Source organism: Balearica regulorum, chromosome 26 (assembly GCF_011004875.1).
Source record: "Balearica regulorum gibbericeps isolate bBalReg1 chromosome 26, bBalReg1.pri, whole genome shotgun sequence".
NCBI lineage: Eukaryota > Metazoa > Chordata > Aves > Gruiformes > Gruidae > Balearica > Balearica regulorum.
The window spans coordinates 5159005-5180308 of record NC_046209.1 but is presented as its reverse complement, the minus strand read 5'-3'; the positions used below and the strand labels follow the sequence as shown (position 1 = coordinate 5180308).

Here is a 21304-nt window from a genome sequence, read left to right as displayed (position 1 = left end):
AGGTTTCTGCACAAAACTCTACAGTTAAAAAGCAGAAAGTGTCTATGTAGACACAAACCACGTAAGTATGGCCTTAGCCTACAAGAATTCAACACACTGTCACTATGAAGTGTTGTGACAGTGTTCCAAAACAGCTTGGGCACTTCAGATAGGTACTGGATACCAGCTTAGAAAAGTCAAATAACCTGAGCAAGGTGTCTGAATAACAAAGAGCTTTACAAGGCATGAAAGACACCAACCTCAAAAGTGTTGGTAAACTTTCTTAGCTGTCAAAAATCTCCGCTCAGGAAAAGCACCAGGACATCAGGAATACCTAGGATAACTACAGAGAGAAATTTCACTTCCTCCCTGCCTCAGCGCTTCAGAAAACATTTCTTCAGTACCACAAGGTTATCCCACAGTGTGGAGACACCAAGCATGCCAGGGCAAGCTGCCATAATAGCTAGCTTTGCAATTACACAACCAAGGATTCTCCCTCCAAAACCCTATATACTGGCAGCAACACAAAAAGATGCAGCGCACACTTGGTAGAGGACAGCAGCTGAACTCTGCCAGGGCTCTCTGTGGGGAGCATATAAAGTAAGTTTTCCAATTTGCTTAGGGGGAATATTCTTGGATTCAAAGCGCTAAGGAAGTAAACAGCCATTATCTAACGTACTCTCATGTGCAAACTATATATAGTCAGGATAACCTTCCTGGAAGATTTCTTCATCTCTGCAGCTATCTTTACACGTCACAAACATACAGAAAAGGGTACAGTGCGAAGCAACATATTTATCTTTTGCAGTTTACATAGGTCCAGTTCCTAAGTCAAGACAGCTGGAAAGCTGAAGACAAGGGTGTGTCTAGAATTGAGCACTCACAGAAAACCATAAGCAGGCTCATTTCTTCCTCAAAAGTTCTTTATGCCTCAACGGAGCACCCTGCATTATTAGTTGTAGCTTTGTAATAATATACAGGATGAAGCCCTCCAGCTCTGAATACAAGTGTAACAGAGAGACAGCCTCTCACACAAAGAGTTCACCAAGGACAAAGGAAAAAACCAACACTGCAAACCACTCTCCCACACCTGACACTAAACAGATTGTCGTTAGGATTTCACAAATGGTAAGCAAATAGTAAAACGCTAGGAGAACAGCATTAAGTTTGTCACAGAAAATACATGTAAAGATGAAATCAAGAATAGAGAAGTATCACAGCTATGTCATGGGGATAGGGAGGACAAGGCTTCAGCGTTTACTGAGCCTATACTGCAACAAGATTAGGCACTCAACATGCAATCCAAGAAAGCTCCCTTAAGCTGACACAGCTACACGGTCTTGAAGCAACTGGACTCTATGCAGCCCAGCAGCTCTGTACACCGAATTTACTTTGTTAAATCTTGCCTTTCCTGATTTTTTTTTTTTTTTTTTTTTAAACTTGGTGGCTTTATCTGAATCCTTAGAGTTACAAAGGTCTCTGCTGTCAGGCTGCACTGAGCTGCTCCAAGGAAAGCAGAAATTGCTGTGCTGGCCAGCAGGAATGCACCTGCAGTATCTGCACGCTGCACCAGAGAGCAGCACTGCAGGGTTCCCTGAACCCCGAGCCATCAGAGATCAGGAGCACTACTACACTTAAACCCCTTAGGGACGTATTTATATGCAGTTTCACTTTCAAAGCAGAACTGTTTAAGAAGCACAGCATCTACCTCGGAGGTTACTCCTTGCCTCACAGGTTAAATGGCTAAGCAGGTTTACCCAGATAATCTAACCATTGCTTACATCTTCAAAGAGTTATTCTGCTGCCTCGCTTACAGAATCTATTCCCAAGCTAAATATTAATATACAGGTAGATGAATACTCATGTAAATTTACATATGCGAATATAGGACATAAGGGTGGAAGAGAAATATATATAGAGAAAAGACGTATGAGTCTTCGTAAAGAACTGGGTAATGACCCCCTCAGTCTGAAGACTAGGTGTAGTATCTGCCCTGCAGTTTACAGCTACAGCATTACGCTAGACATTACTGCACTAGCCACTGTTCACTGCTTGTACCATTAAGGTAATATAAAGATCCATATAAAAGAAAAGATTGCACTGGAGTTTTCAATTTGCTTTTAAAATAAGAAAAACATCCGTATTTTTTCCTTTAAAAAAAAAAAAAAAGCTTACACTGGAGTTTTTAACTTGCTTCTTGACTAACCAGTATTCCTCCCCCTGCAGCAGATGCTGGTAACATTGATGTGACAGTAATTTTGGTCTTTGCTGTAGGAATTCTGAACCCAATAGCACAGAACTTCCAACTTCTTTCCAAATTCCAACCTACAACTTGCTGTTTCCTCCTCCTCTCTACCTCGGGAAGCTGTTAATTTTAGGAATAGCCAAGACTTCACTGGGCGATTTTCGGCTTTTTGCTATGACAGGCAACAATAATCCCTTCAGTAAGGGTACTGTGCCATATCGGAGGTGTCTCAATGTTTTTGCATCAATTGCTCAGACTAAAAAGCTGTTCCTAAACCCTGTGGTGGGAACAAAATAACCACAATGAAGAATTTTAATGGCATTTGGTTTTGCACAAGTTGTTCTTACTGTTTATACAACAATACTTTTCTCTCATAGTTCACTGTCTAGGCTAAACAAGTCTACTGCTTCTAATCCTCTCTATATTATATATAGCTTATACAACTAGCTATAGCCAGGGAAACAGAAAAGCTTTCTTCGCGCATTCCTCTGTTTCTGACTAGATTCTGTTTCTGAGCAGGATTTCAGAGAGAAGTGTCTAGCATTAATATCCACAATTTTTAATACAAATTTCTGCCGTTAGTCCCCAAATACCCAACTCCGCACACTGTGCTACTCAAGGTCACCTCATTCCTCTTACTCTGGTTACAAAGGCCTTCCAGCTCTTGATTATACCAGAGATGGTCCATTGTCTGCGAGTGGATTACACAGGTTTGTGGGTGGACAGTGCCACAGGGACCAACATCCCCAAAATGGCTCTGGGCCAAGCCGTTTAGGTCTGCCAAGTCTTATTAGCTTAAGTGGAGCATCATGCTAATGAATCACTGCCAGAACCAGCCCAGGTATTCCTGCAGAAGACTTCCTGGTACAGCCAGTTTTCCCAGGGCTTCATTAACCACAGCAGCACAGTACTGCCATGGGGGAAATGATTAGTTAACGTGGAAGCACACCACCATAAGGATGCAGTTACGTGGCTTCTTGATTCAAGTTGCTCTATTTTTTTCCATGGGGCTATGCCTGAAATAATTAAAACCAAAAAAGCCTCTTAAATCTTGATATGCTGGAGACCAAAAGGGAGAGCTTGTCTTATCTTCATGAGAAGCAGCTGGGGTCAAGAAACAGAGTCCTCTGCATATTTATAAAGGTTCCCTGTTATTTCAAATTGGAAGAGCCATTGTATTCTAGTCCTACTCTGGTCCATACTTCCTGAATTTGGGTTACCACTGCATGTTATGCATTTGAAACTTTAACTAATTTTGCTAAGAAATCAATTATTCAAGAATTCCATGGGTGAAGTCTCTCCTGATAGCTCTTCCAGGCAGCTTCTTACCTATTGAACACTGTCCATAATGCTGATGTCTTCCACTTTAACTAAAACTACCTGTTACAGCTACGCAAGGGAAGTTACAAGATCAGACGTGATGTTTACTGCACCTCTCTCAGGCAGAAATAAATAATTTTAACAAAGAAAGCTCAGATTAACATGACACGCTATCTTGTGAACATCCATATTATATTTCATCTCTTCATCTCCGTCTCCAGGGTTTGGTTTGTTTTTTTTTTAACTTCACACTAAAGATCACAATACTGGGATTACAGTTGTTGGGATAATTTTTTCTTCAAGTACTTTTTGTAACATTTTTCATACATTTTTTTCTAACATATATCAAGTGTAGTCACTAAAGATTTGGTAAAATTTATAGACAAAAACCCCATTGCTCCAGGATTATTTATTACATGTGCCATTATTTTCAGCATGCTGAGATGGAGATTAGCTAGTTCCAGTCTCCTGCCTGAAGGGAATACATTAACCTTTTCGAATTTCACTTCAGCTTTGACATGTTCATTTCCATTTCCTTATCCCTGTTAGCTATCCTGGCATCATACCTGCCTTCTGATATTGCCTTATCTGTAACAACATTTCCTTTGCCTCAGACCCCTCTCTTTCCCTATCCTTCTGTTGGTTCTTCACCATTTTAAGACTTTTTTTATCATCAAGTGAATTTAACCACGGATGGACAGTGTCCAAGGGACTCAGCTGAAATTTATCAATTAGGAAAAATGCCTAAGAATGTCCTCCCATGACAAAAAAAAAAAAAAAAAGTTATCAAAATCTTTCCTTTTAGTTCCAGTCCACGAACCACCTCTTGACCTACACTCTCTTGGCATGCCTTCTCTTCACTCAGTCAAAGTAACTTTCCTACAAAACCCATCACCCTCTACACGTCCAATTTTTTAACTTCTTTCGAAGATTATCATAAACCTGCTTGCTCCAGCCATAACTGATGCAGAATCTCTAAACACACGGACTGATTCTGGTATGAATCTTAGGTACGAATCTCTTTTTACCTGCAGCTAATTCTGCTTTATTTCTCCTCTGTTCCTCAGCTTTCTCATCTCTTTCTCTTGTGATTCTGAATGCCTTTGTCTTTTCCCTAAAACTGCAACTTCTGGCAGCATCTCCCCTTTGTTTTTGCATGAAATAAGACTGTTTTTCAACTCTGACTAGTAGTGAAAGAAACAAAACCACGATCTATTTCCCTTTGTAACACTATGTTCGGCAGGCTCACTCTCCTCATCCAGACTTTGCTCTCCACATCCTCTTCTTTGGAAGACGGCTGAAAATTTGAAGTTATTTGTGTAGCTTGCTTTCTCCACCAATGACCAGTCATCCTCAACTTCCTGGCTTTCAGATGTTCTCCTCACATAGATCTACCAGCTGACATTTCCTATCAAATTATTTCATGTCTGCTGTCCGCCCAAGAATTAATTAATTTTGCAATTCTCCACCTTTTTCAAGGACCTTTTCACTATTTGTTTACTTCCACTACTAGTTGAACAGAAGCTTGATTCTTCACTCCTAACCTTAAAAGCAGAAAGGCAAAATTCACCTCCACCACCCCCTGACTAAGAAAACATCTCTTTTCAGCCCACTGAGAGAGCTGGGTTGCTCTGCCTTGGTTCCTAGAATTTCCACCTTTTCACCAACATTAATCCTATCTCATACTTTGGTGCAGGCTGGTCAGGTGCTGCTCTGTTCAAAGGCAACAATTTTCATATATACCCTCTTTTGGGAGGGAGATCTCTGTCCCAGAAAAAGCATGAAATGCCCAAACACTAGAAGCTGCAAATAAAAGTCCAGCAAGAAACAAACTTACTTACCCAGATCTCCAGGGAGCAATACTGCCTGTAGCAGGGGGGTTGGAACTAGATGATCTTTGAGGTCCCTTCCAACACAAACCATTCTATGATTCCATACTCTCTTTGCCCTTACCCAGCATAAATTGCTTACTAACTTCCATACCTTGTGCTCCGCTTGCCAGCTCCTCCGTTGCTAGGCTGCTCTGACTGCCGAGTATTTGGCTCCCAAGCAGACTGCCAGGTGTGACCGCCAGCACAGGTTTCAGGCTGATGTCACTCATCCACGTCAGAATGCAAATCAGACAGCTCTTCTCACTCGATCATCCCACACTGAGGGGCATGAGTACAACACCTTCATTTTGCTCAGTAAAAAACAAGTACTGGTTTAACCAGTTAAAAACAAGGCCGGAAAAGGCACTGAGTACGTCCGGCTTCACCATGCCTTTGGTCAGGAGGTATTCAGAGCAGTGGGCCCAAATTTTTCTTAGCCTTCCTCTTGTTACCAGGGTACGTACAGAAGCCCTTCTGGTTGCCCTTCACATCCCTCACTCCAGCTGAGCTTTGGCTCTCCTATCTCTATTCTTGTACGCTTAGGCAACACTTCTACATCCCTCCTGGCCCACTTCCACCCTCTTGATACTTCCTTTCTGCATTTGAGCTCAAACAGCAGTTCCATGTTCATCCCTGCTGGCCTCCTACCATTTTTGTTTGCCTTCTTGCTCGTTGGGATGGACTACACTTGTGCTTGGAGGAGGCAGTCCTGGAAGATCAACCAGCTGTCTGGGCCCCTTTGCCTGCCAGGACAGTCTCCCCTGAGATCCTACCAAGCAGATCCCTGAACAAGCCAAAACCTACCCCCCTGAAATTTAAAAAAACCCAAGAACTTACATGCACATTTTGAAATACCACGGCTGTTTCTGCCATATTCCTCCTCCAGGAACCTGAAGATGCTTCCCTAAGGGTGAAGAAACCTGGGTTGAACTGCAGCACCCGTTGTCAAACTAGTCTTAAAAATAAAATGCTGTGTTAAGTTACCAGTGTAAAAAGCAGCAGAGACAAAAGCTGAAGACCTTTGCAGGCTGTCTGGCACTTACCCTATGGCTGTATTATTAAATGAAGTAACATTCCTTTATTACTTCTAGGGCAGGGTGAGGTACCTTAAACCTTGTTGTCCTGACACTTGGGAACAATCATTATTCCACTACTGAATGCTAACTCTACAAACAAAAGAATTCTCAACAAAAAAACACTGGAAACTACATGCTGTTTTGTAAGGCACAAGAACACCATGTTCTACCATCGCTGTGTAAAAAACTGCAGATCATACTACATCTTAGTAAGAACATCAGACATGACTAGTGTCCAAGTAAGGCAACTGAGGCATCCAAAATACCAGCTAGAACATCTCCACAAAATACATAAAGACACATTCCCAGATCTACATGTGTTTCTTGCGAGAGTTCAAATATAAAATGCAAGAAGGAGGCACTTATAAAATCCAAATGAGCTACCTGGCAATTTCTTTGGATTTTTTCCTTCATTCTTTCTTCTAATGCCTGCAATTTCCTCCAGTCTTGCTGTAGAAATAGCAGTCACTGGCTGACATCACTTGATAGAATTGAGCAAGAAAATCAAGTTATTGGCCTCAGGCCATAGTGAGCCAAGAATTCAGGTTGGAAGATCACACAAAGAAATCAAGAGGGAGCTTACTTCCACCTGAACTGCTGATGTCTCCTTTATCTGAATTCATCAGTACCAAACAAAGCAAGAGTCAGGCAGCCATAGTGAGACCTTCTCCCCTTCAAACCAAGTTAAGAGACAGTAAAAACTGCCAAAAAGCTTTCTAAACAGAAATGCTATTTATCCCCGAAGACTATACCAACAAGCAGTTTGTACACCAGTAGAAGCATTTTCCCAGATTTGGGAAGGAGAAAGGGACAAAAAGGAATCACACACTGTGAGAATACACACTGAATAAAGCTCAAAACTTTAAGCATGAGCAGCAATAACTTTGTGAGATCCTCAAAACTCTTCGAAAGGCAAGTTCTGGCCTTACAACCCAGGTCCTGTGCATGGAGGTTCAGATGTTGCAGAAACAGAAAATTTGCCCAGACCTGTCAATATGATACATGCCCCAGACACCTTTTCTACTGTGAACTGAAATTTTTCAACTGATTATCAGTATTCCTGCTACTCAACAATTACATATCAGGCGTCAAAATGTTTAATTCTAACTTAAAAACTGGGAAAAATAAAAAGCAGGTAGTAGGTTCAAGTTTCCAAGCCATACTCAAATCACAGTAAAATGCCACACAGTTCTCAATAAAGCCTCTTTCCTTTAAGCTCATGGGACAGTGCAATGCTTGTTCAATGTATTACCTGAATCTACAGCCCTTTCAAAGCATAAATATTTGTAAACAGTCATATGGTTCTGGTCTGAGAGCTCTTCCTCTTCTGCCCTGCAACCTCCAGCCACGTGCTCGATTCTGATGTTTGTAGCAGCCCTCAGAAGCTCTTCATCCCTAGTTGGACCTACAGTTCCAACTTCCCTGCAGTCCACAGCTTCACCATTGCTCCTTATTCATACAGTCAACCCCTACAGGGAGTCAAGCACTCAGTTATACTTCTCTCTCCCACAAATGGGCCATTTCCCCAAAGATGTGCTTTCTAATTCATCACATCAGGAACTTTGTGAAGCACTGAACTCCTGAACTACTAATCTCAGGTCAAAATGAGAAAATCAGTTGTGATAAATAAGGAAGACAAAGGGACAGATGTGCATGACTTCTCTGCCACAGATACAGCAAAGATAAAACATCAAAGTGGAACTGGATCATCTTGAATGCCAATGCAGATTAGAAAAGCACTTATCTATGAGTCAGGATGAATTTGTTCACATGAAGATGAGGGAGGCATCCTATATTACAAACTAGTATACCTACGAGATGCAGAGCATGACTTTTCATACAATCCTTATTCTCCTCCCTTGTGCAGGAAGCACACAGGCTTTAATTACTTTGTATGAGCTGGCCTTGAATTTCAGTATCAACAGTTCCATCAGTTTCCCAGGTATTTGTTCCCACAAACTCCCCAGGCTGTTGCAAAGCTTAGAGGAAAAAAAAAGAAATTTAATTAGTCTAAAATTAAGATTTTTCTAAATGATACTCTTATACCTTTAAAATTAGTACGTTTTCATTATTATGCATTTCGAAACACAAAACTTAAAACGTTATCTGAGACTAACATCTACATTCCCAACATTACTGCAAAAGCAAAATCCATTAAAAACATTGAGCAAGAAACAGCAACCAATAGAAAGATTTCCCTTTCTCCAAGATTAAAATAATTGTGACTCACTTTTCACAATCATTACTGCTTAATGAATAATGCAATGTATCATATTATGATGGTGTATTGGGTTTGCATGGCAAAGAACCAGGACAGATGGTTATTTAAAAAATTTGAATATGAATTATTCTTGATTAGCACAGATAACTTAAAAGCCCTATAATATGGATAGCTTATAAAGCAGAATGTAAAACTAAGTTCTTTCAGCAGGCACTGTCCTCTGTTCTTTGCTGGAATAGTATCTAAAATCAAGAGAACCTGTCTCCAACCGAGCTTTACCTATTACATAAACAAATCATTATGGGACAGTATATTTGTCATGATACTGAAGGCTGCAACCACACCGTGTTACTTATCCAGTAATTATGAGATGGTCTCTGAATTTGACATACAATGGAACCATTTTAATGAGCAGTCCTGCTGAATGCAGACAGAGAGTTTCTGTCAGATTGCTTAGCCTCGGTGGTCTTCCTGGTCTTCTCCTTATTAACACGGTCGCTCCTCAAGCTGCAGATTCTGCCTCCTGCTCCGCTAATGAGGAGTCCCTGCATTACGCTGCAGGTGTGAGGGGACTATGACAGATAACTCAAACGCCACATTTATTCCTCTCTCTACAATACATATATTAATTTATCTTCACTGCAGCCAGTTGTTCTGCCCTGCCTGACCCAAGACAATTACGCCTACAGCTGCAAAGGGGGAATATGCCAACCCACAGGCCAGACCGACAGCCACAGCCATTTGGATCCCTCTGCACAAAGTCAGCACCTCCAGGTCTAGCAGCACAGTCCTGATTCATGCTGGCTGAGCTCAGGGTTTATTTTTAAAATACAGATACTAAGGGTCGCTTTCTCCTTGCTTCAATTCACCACAAATAAGTTAAGAAGAAAAATCACATAGAAATTATTATTTTGGGGAATTCTGCCTTCAAGCTTTTACTGCAACATCATCTCTAAACAGAAAAATTCCTCTGATCTTTTCTTTGAAAACATTAAACATAAACTCTGACATAACATCTTTCAAATCCTCCAGAAGGAGGCTATCTTTCATATATGTATGAAGACAGAAAGATGAACAATAAGGAAGCAGTTGCCTCAAAAGCTCTGATAGTACACTGGGGTAAAAATAACACTGCTTATTACAAAAAAAAAAAAAACCCTGAATGTTTACCTTTTTCAAGATTTTTTTTTTTTTTTGCCTTATCTATTTTGATTCAAAACCTTGGCACTTGCTTGGTTGAAAGGCGTATGCCATATCCGTGTCTGTGGCCATTTGTGCAACAACCTCACAAAACAAAATATTTGATTAATTTCTTGCTTTTTGGAACTGACTTTTAAAACAAAGAAACTAGTTGTTATCAAAACCAATTTCAGTAAAAGCTAAATCAATCTTGAAGTTAATGGAATTACTGCAGTTGGTCCCCTTTGAGCATATTTCCTATTTTTTTCAAATGAAAGCTACTCTTGAATTAATTAAAACTAGAACATATTGGAAAAAGGAGTGGGGAACATACATTGGATTCTTGACATTGCTGTGTAATTACGGACAAACATGCTGAGGTATACTCTTCAGTAAACATGAATACACCACAAAAATTACCCCCAACACAACAAACAGCCTTGAGTGGATTTTCAAAACTGGGGAAATGACATTTGATTGATCTATTTAAGAAGAACCTGTCATGGAATGCCAGTGGAATTAGATATTAAACCTTCAATACCGATACACTAAAGGTTAATACATGCATATGACAGGGCCCCACAATAAAATGAAAGCCTTTATTTGAAAGAGGAGGGCAGTCAAGGACGCAGAACAAGGACGTACAATATATTTCAGCAATCTGTGGAAACCAGCCTATGGCTAGAAGGCCAGCGTGCGAGACCAGGACCACCACTGAGTCACATCATGAGTGCGTAGCAGGACCAGGGAGAGCAGCTCTATCTTTATCCCTCGATGGCAAGGATGCAACTGGTGGAAAGCAACGCTTTGCACACCTCAGCCCTTCATGCCGATTTGCACCAGACGTCAGTCTGAGCTGGGTAATAGCTCCTGGAACTGACCTCCCCAACAAAACAAAACAAGAACCTGCACTGCATATGCCAGGGCTTTATACCCTGCTAGGCAGGGATGCAGTGCCCCAGCTCTTGGCAGAGCTTCCTATACATCTCTATCAGATGTACTCCAGGTCTAGAGACTCTGTTACCTGGAGCTTTTAGAATACAACCTGCAGTGTGTTGCATTGCAACAAAAATGGTGGTATAAATTCTAAACCTGTGACATATTCCATTGAAGTGTTCAAGTACACTATTAACTAGAATGAGGATAATTCATTTTACTAGTAGGAAATAATTACACGATTTTGGCTTTCTAAAGAGCAATCTATTTTTAAGTAAGTTCTTGTATCAGATTGAGACTTTTGGCTTCCCCTTTCCCTTTAGGTGAAAGCACGGGTTTTCTCCTACAGAGAAGAAAACTGGAAGAGACATTAGAAATGCAAGCAGGATATAAAACATAGAGCACAATAAGCAATCCTGACCCTGGAAATCTTATTATGCTTTTGTTCTTATCAACAGGCTCTAAATTCACAGCTAAAGTAGAGTCAGTTCAAAACTGCACTCCTCTCTCTACATTGGATTTTAGTGTGTACTTGTTATGTCATAGTAATGTTTGGATGCATCCAAAGAGTCCAAATTAAAAAAAAAAAAATTGATTTTCCAGACAGTGCTGTGAAATAGGGACTCAATTTTCAGCATTTCAGAGAACAAGTACATGTTAGTTACAGCCCACAGTACAGAAAATCAAGAAACTATTTGTTTTGACTTGTGGATGTTAGTCCTCTGAGATTCTATAATCTCATTTCTTGTAACTTTGCTTTCACCAGAACAAAGCCAAAGACTGTAGTATGGGCAATCACAGCAAGGGAAGAAACAAATGTGTTTTCTTTAAGATTATATCAATGGGTGGAGAGATCCACTATGGTCCTTAAAATGAAACTGCTGCTCTTTCCAGCCTGAGAAGATTCCCCTGCTGAGACGGGCTCCTTATAACTTAGAGCCAGTGTAAACCAACACTGCCATCAAAAAGACTAGACCCTGACCTCCACCCGTTCCTGACCAGCACTCCCGCTTCACTGCCACTACCTCCCCATACTCAATACAAGAATTTGTGATGTTTCACAGAGAACCAGGCTGAGAAAAAGTTTTGGGTCAAAACTTAAACTTTTTTTTTTTTTTTTTTTTTTTTACTCAGGGTTGATTTTACCCGACTCTGGTTCCTCACTGCAATTCACTACCTGGCTTCAAAATCATTTCTGCAGGTTCAATGCAAGCTACGAGAGAAAAGCACAAGTGGGTTGAGGCAGGCAAAGGTGTTATGTCCTCTTTCTACAGAAATGCAGCTCAAGCTGATCAAACTGTAGTGTTGCAGAAAACACCTCCATTCAGCTCCAAATGTCCAGCTGCTACACCATACCTGGAAATATCTGGAATCATGTCATCAAGTCCTTACTGGCCTCTGTAGAAGAAGCCAGAAAAAAACCCACCCCAAAACACAAAATTAAGCCTAAATATATTATATATGCAGCCCAAAGCAAATTCTGACTATACACATGCAACCAACTTGCAGGAACCCTCAGCATCACATCACATAAAACACTGTGCCTGTGTTTCTCCCATATTTCTCTTAGGGGTGAGTAGCAAACTTATAAAACTTTCCCCTACTCATCTTAGACCTGAAAAAGTAATGTAAGATAACATTCCAGTTGTGTTTTACTCTCTTACGAGAAAAGGGCTATAAAGATCTCAATCTGAAGATTCCCTGAGAGATCTTTCATTTAAAACAACTGCTTCCAAAGTCTTGAGAAATCATCACAATGTGGATAGGTGGCAACCCAGCTGCTACAGAACGGATGTTAGATCACTCGATGTGCTGCAAGCAGTGTCACAAACCAAACTCTTTTACACTAGTTCTGTGTGCAGTGCTCTCCAGAAAGAGAAGTCCCATGGCTGTCAGTACCTTGGGAAAAAAATGAGGCAAAGCTAAGAAGTATGCCTAGATGGCCATAGCCTTACCATTGGCAGCTGTATTGACTAACCACTCATTTACCATAATCACTATCCACAAGTAGAAGTAACTGGTTTCCAGTTTGATTTTTGTGTATCGAGCCCACATATGCTGCTTCCTAGAATCAGAGAATGCTAAAATGCATGATCTACAGAGGCTTTCTCTTCCTTCGCTGGCCTGTGAAGTATTGCTCTCTGCCGTAAACATTTCATAAAAGAAAAATTTGTCAAAATCTATGAACCCAGAAGCATTTTTTTCCCCAAATGCTCTGCAGGGAAGAGTTTAAAATATTATAGAAGCTGGTGTTAGAATACAGAATAAAAATTTAGAAAAACAGTATTAATTTTCTTGATATATATCTCAAAGGACAGAAAGCAATCAGACTTTCCTGACACCTTTCCGCTTCTTGAGCCCTCTTGGGCTCATGAATATAATCAAAGATCCTGATCAGCTGCCTTTCAGAAAAATTCTCAATTGCAGGAATGGCTGATACAGTTGTTCTTGCGTGTTCTTGTGTTTACTGGATACTGACAGGTCTATAAAAAATTGGCTGTTGTTGTGATATTGACTCTTCAGAGCTCGTGATCTCCTTCAGAACAGATAACATTTAAGTTCTGCACTCAAAAGGATGTCAGAAAACCACAAGTAGCCTTCAAAACCACAATACAAATGCCTTCCATCAAGCTGGTGACCTTCTGAAGAGAACTCCCTCAAGTGGAGAGGTTTTAAAAAGAAGCCTTCTTTAAGTCTATTTCTGCCAAAAAAGTGCATGCTAGAAAACGGAACTTTTAAGTCTGCGACGATGTCTGCACAAGTACACAACCTCAGGGCTTCAGAGTTCAGACAGGTCGGTGTCCCCGCGCAGACTTGGGGGGTAAGAGCAGATAGTTTATAGACATCATTTGCCTCTCTCTTGGTAGAGTAGGGTCTCCCCAAACACTAGAACACGGGAAAAGGGCACCAACTCAGAAGAGACATTTTTATTTTGATTAGAGCTGAAACATAGCATTAGCTCCTCAAGCACAGCCTGTAGAGCTGGCAGTAGGAATCTAGTCTTTGCCACATGTGAACACAGAAACAGAGTCTCTCTGAATTACCTGCATCACAGACTGCAAAAATAAATCCAGTTTCTGTGGATTTAGGCGGACTATAACAGAAGGACAATGTAATAATAATTTTTCATTGCAGGTATTTGTTCTCCTTCCTGCCTGGAAGCAGCTAGCAAACTGAGAAATCTCTACTCTCTGCTTTACCTCCTTAATATAACTCCAACACGAGATGGGAATTAGATTAAGAAAGTTAATATTTTATATGAATTTCACCAGTTTGTAACAGCTAATAAGCCAGAACAGGTATTCCTCACTCAGCAGCATTGATTCTAGGTAAAAAGCACTTTTGGCTTAACATCAGATACACTTTTCAATGTTGCCAGCTTCTTTGCTGCTCTGAACACCAGCATCTCACAAAGTCTGTTATCTTCCAACATACAACCTTAGGTTAACAACATAAAAGCTTTTTTTTTTTTTTCCCCTTAAAAAAAAACCCAAACCAAAATGGAAATGGGGTAAAAGCTCCTCTGCATTTTTAAGTCTCCCTAAGTCTCCTATCTTGATAAATCTGAGCTTGCAGATACATCAATCACCAGCACAGTCTCACATCTCACAACCGGTTAGTTGTCCCTGTTGGCCAAAGGAGAGATTGGCTCCTGTGGAGGACAAATATCACCATGCTTGTCCTCTCAAACACACCCTCCATCTGACTTTTGCAAAACTTATCGCATAAAACTTCATGTCACACTTGCAAAATAAGGAATTACCTTTAAATGCTGAAAAATTATGTAGATAAATAAGCAAGCATTTTCAAATCTGGCTAGCTAAAATTCACGTGTCTGACTTCACACTAAGCATCACTATCCGTCCCTGAAACACTCCTCTCATGCTCTGATACCTGACTTTAGTCTTACTCAACTGCCAGTGCTTCCTAAAACCTACCATCCGATCTGGCTTTAAATGATTCCAGAAGTGGAATTTCCTATCAAGCATTTGGTTTGGGTTTTTTGATAACTTTAACCTAAGATTTTTTTTTTTTTTTGGTCCTTCTACTACATGAATTTTGACCATTACAGAAATCTTTTGAAAAAGAATCACAATCACAAACATATTCTTTCAGCCTCGCAGCCAGCTTTGTCATCCTTTTCTCTGGGAACAGTTTGCACTACCAGCAACAAAATCTTCCCTCAATTTCAGCGTTTTTCACGCAAAGGGTTAAGTACTGAAGACTCAGTTAAGAACTACCTACAGAAGGCCAGAATGGCTTCTCAAAAAGTACCACCACGGTGGACCTTCCTCGCCGCAGGCAGCTCAGTAGAACCCTTTATTTCTGTACTGATTTCATACGGTCTGGCTGTGCGGTACCAGCGGCGCAGAAACTCCTCCGAGAAAGCTGCGCGAAGGATTTTTCTTCTGCTCCGGGCTGTGGCAGCCAACAGGAGCCCACTGGGCCCCTTCCCTACCCGGGTGCCCCTCGGCAGGTTGGAGCCAGGTCCTCGCACCTCTTCCCTCAGAACACGTCTCCGCCGGGGCGGGACCGGCATGAGGAGCCGATCCCCGAAACCCCCCTTCCCACCGTGGATTCTGCAGACCGAGCGGGAGCCCGTGCCCCTCGGCAGCGCTCACGGCCCAGGCGCCGTGAGACCCCGGCCCCACCGCCTCCCCCCCGTCACCTCCCGGGCACTGCCTGCTCCCCCGTTACCCTTTCAGGCAGCCCCCCGCCCCGCCAACGCCCCCGAACTCTCCCTCTACCCTCCCGGCACCAACCAGCCCCAGGGGCGGTTCACCCCGCCGCCTACTGCCCCGCTCACCTCCAGCCTCCCCCGCCGGGGCGGCGCCGACCCGCTCTCCGCGGAAACGCGCACCGCCCCCGGACTCTGCGCGCCCCGGGCGGAGCGAGGAGGAGGCGCCGGGCCGGGCCGGGCCGGGCCGAGGCGGGGCGGGGCGGGGCCGGCCCGGGCACTGCTCTGCTTCCCCCCCGCCCCAGCCCGGTGCCGGCCAGTCCGGGCCTCTCCTCGCTCAGCCGCTGCCCGCCGCCCTCCCGCCCCGGGGACGGCTCGGCGCTGGTGGGAGAGTCCTGAGGTGAGGGCCCTGCGGCCCCCGGGGCGGGGTCTCCCTCAGGGCTGTGATGGGCACCCAAAGGCACCGGGCCGTAAGCAGGGGCACCCAGGCCTGCTGGGGATGGGGCACGGAGGGGGTTTGGGAGGACAGGTGGGTGCTGCTGACCCTGGAGTGCTTCACCCTGTCTGAACCTTGCCAGGAGCGATGGAGCACACGGGAAAGCTGAAGGAAAGCTTGGCCTGTTCGCCTTCCCCCAGAGGGTACGAATGTCTCCAGAAAGAAAGGGCTGGAAGGGACAGCCGTGCTAGGACATGTGTGAGGTGACGCAAATGACATGGCAGCCCTAATGCAGATGGTGTCCCGGCAGAACAACGTCACCAAAGTCCCAATTTTCTGTCATATGTCACTGCAAGTTAATACTGCCGTTTGCACAGTGCCATTTATAGATGCCAAAGTGAGAATGAAACGCCAATGAAATAGCCTAATGGTTATTTTATGTGCACCTTTCATGAGTGCAAATAAAAAGAGAAAGGTGAATTTTCATCACAAGACCCTTGCTCCTGTTGCAGCCTGATGGAAGAGACAGCCACTGCCCTGCTGAACCAGCTTCTCCTTTTCTTGTTGTGCATGCTTCCCCTTTTTTTTTTTTGCCTGTAACTCTCCTAAAACTCCTTACAATAAATCTGCTAATTTCATGCCTGAGCACCTGCTCTATCACTTGTGTAAAAATACATTTTAAATACATGTATGAACGCATGCCCACACAATTATATTCTAAAATCCAAACATGCATCAAGCAGGACATACAGCAGCCTATAAACACTTGAGTGGATGATGCTGGAATCCATTTCTGCAGTTCCACATTTCGTCTTTTGCCAACAATGAATGTGTTCAGTTTAACCCAGCGTTTTCTTCATAAGTGAAGAAAGAAAGAAAGGAAAACAAAAGTCCTTCAGCAAATTGCAGCTGCTCTTTATATGGAAAAACAGTGGTTAACATACTGCATATTATTTCAGTCAAAACAAGGAGAAAGAGCTAATACTGTGGACCACAGCTTTGGAACCACTGCAGTGCAGCTGTGTAGATTTTAAGGCCACCAAAAAAAAATAATCCTTAAGATGATCTATTCTGTCCTTCTGTGTTACACAGGCCAAAACAAATTCCACCCCATCATTCTTGCTTTCAAGTCTTGGGAGTACAGACCACGTGTACTATTATTGTTTGCCAGTGTGCTATAACGCATTCTTGGAGCACTTAAGACTGTTCTCTCATCTTACTAAAATGCTGTCCATCAGCTCTTTATTTCCAGACTTTTCTAAAGCTGTACTCAGCACAGTTACGATGAGCATGGTTATAAACACCCGTGCAGATAGAAATGTTGACAATTTCAAAATAAATACAGTGACTTCTTGTAGTTTTCTCACTTACACATTTTAGTCCACATGCTTTGTTCCAATCAAGCAATACACAATCAGGCTCGTAGCAGACTGATGGGTTGAAAAGAGTTTCTACTCCAGTAGCCAGGTTGCCACAAGCAGAGTAGTATCCGGGCAAATGTATCAGCGAATATATTTGTATGAGGTGGGAGGGCCCTGGAGTTACAATCATGTCAGGAATCTCTGGCCATATCATAGTCTCTTGGGGGGACCCCAGTGCTCCTACATGCAGGTAGTGATCCTGTAGCTTGTTGTGTGGCATCACTGAAACCAACTCAAAACAGTGCTTGACCTGCAGTGTCTGTATTTATAAAGCCAGCTTTTCTGGGCCTGATCCAAAGCCCACTGATGTCAATGAAAAGCTCCCACTGACTTCCAAAGGATTTGGATCGGGCCTTCCATGAGCAAAAATCTGCTCATCTCAGTGTGTGTGGGGTGCAACAAAAACATGTAAGACCACTGGAGCAAAGGAAGGGGCCATGTTCAGGGTGTTTGTCTTGGCTTGGCTGTGACTCTCAGTAACGGTGGGGTAATATGAGTCCTGCCACTCAGGAGGAGCAGCCTCTGTGTAATCACCAGCACACAGACCAGTCGCATCATCAAAGCACAGCACAAACCTGCAAGGCTCCACACAGCAAAGCAACTCAGAACACAAAGCCTTAGTGAGGAGCCCTGACCTGGTGCACAGGGCTATGACCCGTGCATGCCTCGTCAGTTATAAAAATCGTGGTGAGTTTTGAACTGTGACTATGACTGCTGAACACTGTCCCTCACTCCCATTGTAGAGAGTCCTCCCTTGAAGCCGTAAAAGTTACCGGTCTTTTTGGGATATGTACCTCAAGACATCCAAAGGGAGCTGAAACACAAAGATGGATGCACAGTCTCCTAATATCAAGCTTCTTCAAGTCATTTCATGAAATAGTTAGGATCCAAGGTACTTAAAAATCACTTATCATTTTCAGAATGTAGGCTGCTGAAGCCCTGACGGGTTAGTACTTATATTACAATAGATTTATGAGAAGAAAAAAGTTGGGTTATTTTTAACGTAATCATTTATCCACCAGCCGCCCACTGTGAGCAGGACAACATTGTGTTCAGGTGTCAAACAGGTCCTCTAGTTGTAGTCTATGAAAGAGTCACCCCCTGAAACCCTGTCCAACAAGTCCAAAGAAAGCTCCGACTGGGCTTGATGGTCAGTTTGGCTGTCAGCTCTCCAGTACCGTGCTGGGTTGTGATGTGCTCTACTGGAAAAGCCAAAGTGTGGCCTTTGCTAATGCGGACAGCACCCTCGTGTGGAAAACCACCGTCCCTGCACACCCAGCCTGGCTTGGTAGAATCAAACTCCAAACAGAAACGAACGCTGATAAGCATACAGCTGGGTGTGCGTGAGGGTTGGCGATGGCGAAGTGAGCGCTCCTGCATGATGTGTCACACGGTCTTGGACAGAGGTGCTGGGGACTGCAGCCTTACTAGTCCATCTTCCCACCAACAAATCTCACCTCGGTTATAGCGTGGAAAATAGTTGGATTCTTACATTTCAGTTCACGTCACTCTGAGTCATGGCTCTCATGACACCTCATCCTACCATCTTCCTCATGCACCTGTCAACCCTAAGGATCTCAAAGCCCTTATAATTCAAGACCAGGACACAGCATATCCATGGGATTAGTTCATCTACTCCTGAAATATATCCTGTTTATGAAGAAATGGGGAGGCTGTCTCTTCAGTAGATATGGTCATTCCTCAGATCTTAAGACAGGATGCTGTGAGACAGTGCCTAACTGCAACTGCATCGATAGATCAGGGAAGAGCCTGCAATTATTTACACCTGAAATCTGATAACATGCTGTGGCTAACATGACTGTCCTTTTGAACATGCCTTTCTGATTTTCACTTCGTGCCTCTTTGTCAAAGTGGAGTTAGGTTGGGAATTTGGAAGGAGTCATCAGTAACAAACAAACTCAGAAATCTAATTTCCTGTAGGTTATGGTCAGGCAATGAGGGTGACAGTGGATAGATACAATGGCTTCATTTATGCTTCTCAAGAGGAGGCCCAACCATTATTAACTGCACCAAACCTCCCTTTCTTCTAGAAATGTTGTTCTAAATCGGTGACATTACTCACGACAACAGCCCTAGCTCTAACAGGCTAAGGAGTCTTATAGTCTTTATGTCATCAGCTAAGCTAGGTTATTCAAAATAAGTCTTCACCTGTCTTCACAGAAAGCAGATAATTCTGTTCCAAGCTTGCTGTCCACCCCATCTTTAGAGACTGAATTCTAGCTCCACTTGGTTGCCTCCACGTCTGCTTGCTCACTACACCTGACTCAGCACAGTTTCAGCATTGGCTGGGGTCAACAGGGTAATGGGCATTTACATGATTAAAGTGTACCAGGAGTCCAGCTCCATTTGCAGTTGAACAAAATATAATGCAATAATATAATGCACTGCACACGTAAATGTCTCAGATCCTGTTTCTCTGAAGGCCATCAGAGCCTGCACATTACAACAGCAAGAGCTTAGTTTCATTTACAGCACCTTGACAAATGACAACACACAGGTTGTTCTGACCATGCGGTTGGTTTCACCAGCTACTGGATGTTCACCATACTGTCTTACACTGGACGCGCTGACTTATGTATAGCATGTCTTGTGGTTACATTGAAAAATCTTTGATTCAGCAACTTACACCCAGATCCTTGACTTATTTTTGTATTATCACAAAATATGACAAGCAACATGAACACACCAAGGAAAAACTCTTTCATATACTCTCCTAGACATAGCGCACTCGGAGTGCTTTGAGCAGGTCTCTACCATCTTAGTAACCCTGAAATGCAGAATAGCTAGTGGGATTTAAAGAATATCTTGATTAGGAAGAGATTATATATATTTGCAAATCACATAGGTCTCTTTCTCTCTCCACCCACCAAGGGCTAGTCTTGTAAAAGCAGTGCCTTCTATGAATTTTCTGGAATAACAGCTCCCTTTTCATGGTCACCACCGTCCCAAGAGATTCTAACACTATTGATCATACTATTCCCTAGGAAGATAATGTGCAGTTCCCTGTTACCACCATTGTATGGATATTTTTGTTAATCTGCTTTTCTTTTTCCCTCTTAGGTCATCCTCAACTCTTGGTGCCGTTCAGTTTCTTCACTTGTTTCAAGCCTGATACAGATTTTTTTATTTGGGGGACACTGGGTCTCTCCCCCTTATCTGTCTCTCAGTGGCTACCTGCTACCTGGACTCTGCCCTAAATCCTGCAGGTGACAGGTGATGGCCCATTAACACAGCTCCACTTCCTCTCTTTCCCACTGCCATCCCCACTCTAATCCTCTGCGTCTGCCCTTACTGTGCCATTTGGTTTGTAAACTCTAATGTTCAGAATGACAGGGAGGGCTCAGACACACCGTGCAGAGACGGCACGTCCCAGTGCTCACTGTAGTCCGCTTACCCACTTTTGCTGCCGGCGTCCACTGCACTGCCTCACTTGCACATTTTTCTTGCCGTGTATCAGCCTGACTTGGTTGTCCTTGGGTATCCTTCCAACCTTGGATATCCAGAGAATATTGCCTGGTGCCAAAGTTCTGTAGCTTGAGCCGAAGCTTTGTGAGTGTAATAGAAAAAAAGAGAGATACAGACACCATGAGCACTCTTGGGTGCTGTGCACCCCCCACCCCACAATCTGAGGCTCTGTGGGGAGGCACATGGGAGGAGCTTTGTTCCTATTTTAAGTACAGACCGAAATAGCCAAGAGCCATTTTGTCTCCCCTGTGCACCCTGGCAGGATTTGTCTTAAGTACCTCAAAAGACTGCTACTGAGTGTGCTGCTCCAGGGGATTAGAGACAGGAAAGCTGTCCCTGGATCTCTGTCCTTCTTGAAAGGGCTTCTAAATTATACAACCTGTGGCTAATATTAGATAGTGCAACTTCAGCAAGCAATCTGATGCCCTTTCCGTACTGCTTGGCTCTGCCCACTCC

General features: G+C 43.0%; 1 protein-coding gene across 12 annotated transcripts in view; it reads right to left on the bottom strand.

The window, feature by feature from the left end:
* The window catches only part of LOC104629599 (ceramide synthase 4), a 48633-nt gene extending 27630 nt beyond the window's left edge, over positions 1–21003 (bottom strand). For 3 of the 12 annotated variants that reach the window (XM_075776388.1, XM_075776392.1, XM_075776391.1), the window contains exon 1: positions 15635–15735. Coding sequence is in view for 6 of the 12 variants with exons in the window: in XM_075776396.1 (XP_075632511.1) it covers positions 5528–5645 (118 nt within the window). In the remaining 6 variants the exon portion in view is untranslated. Of the gene's footprint in view, positions 1–5527; positions 5695–6252; positions 6371–8302; positions 8471–9882; positions 9926–12183; positions 12219–15634; positions 15736–20777 lie in introns of those variants that run through there. The other 9 variants (XM_075776396.1, XM_075776384.1, XM_075776385.1 and 6 more) reach the window with 9 other exon arrangements.
* Between the last annotated feature and the right edge of the window lie 301 nt (positions 21004–21304).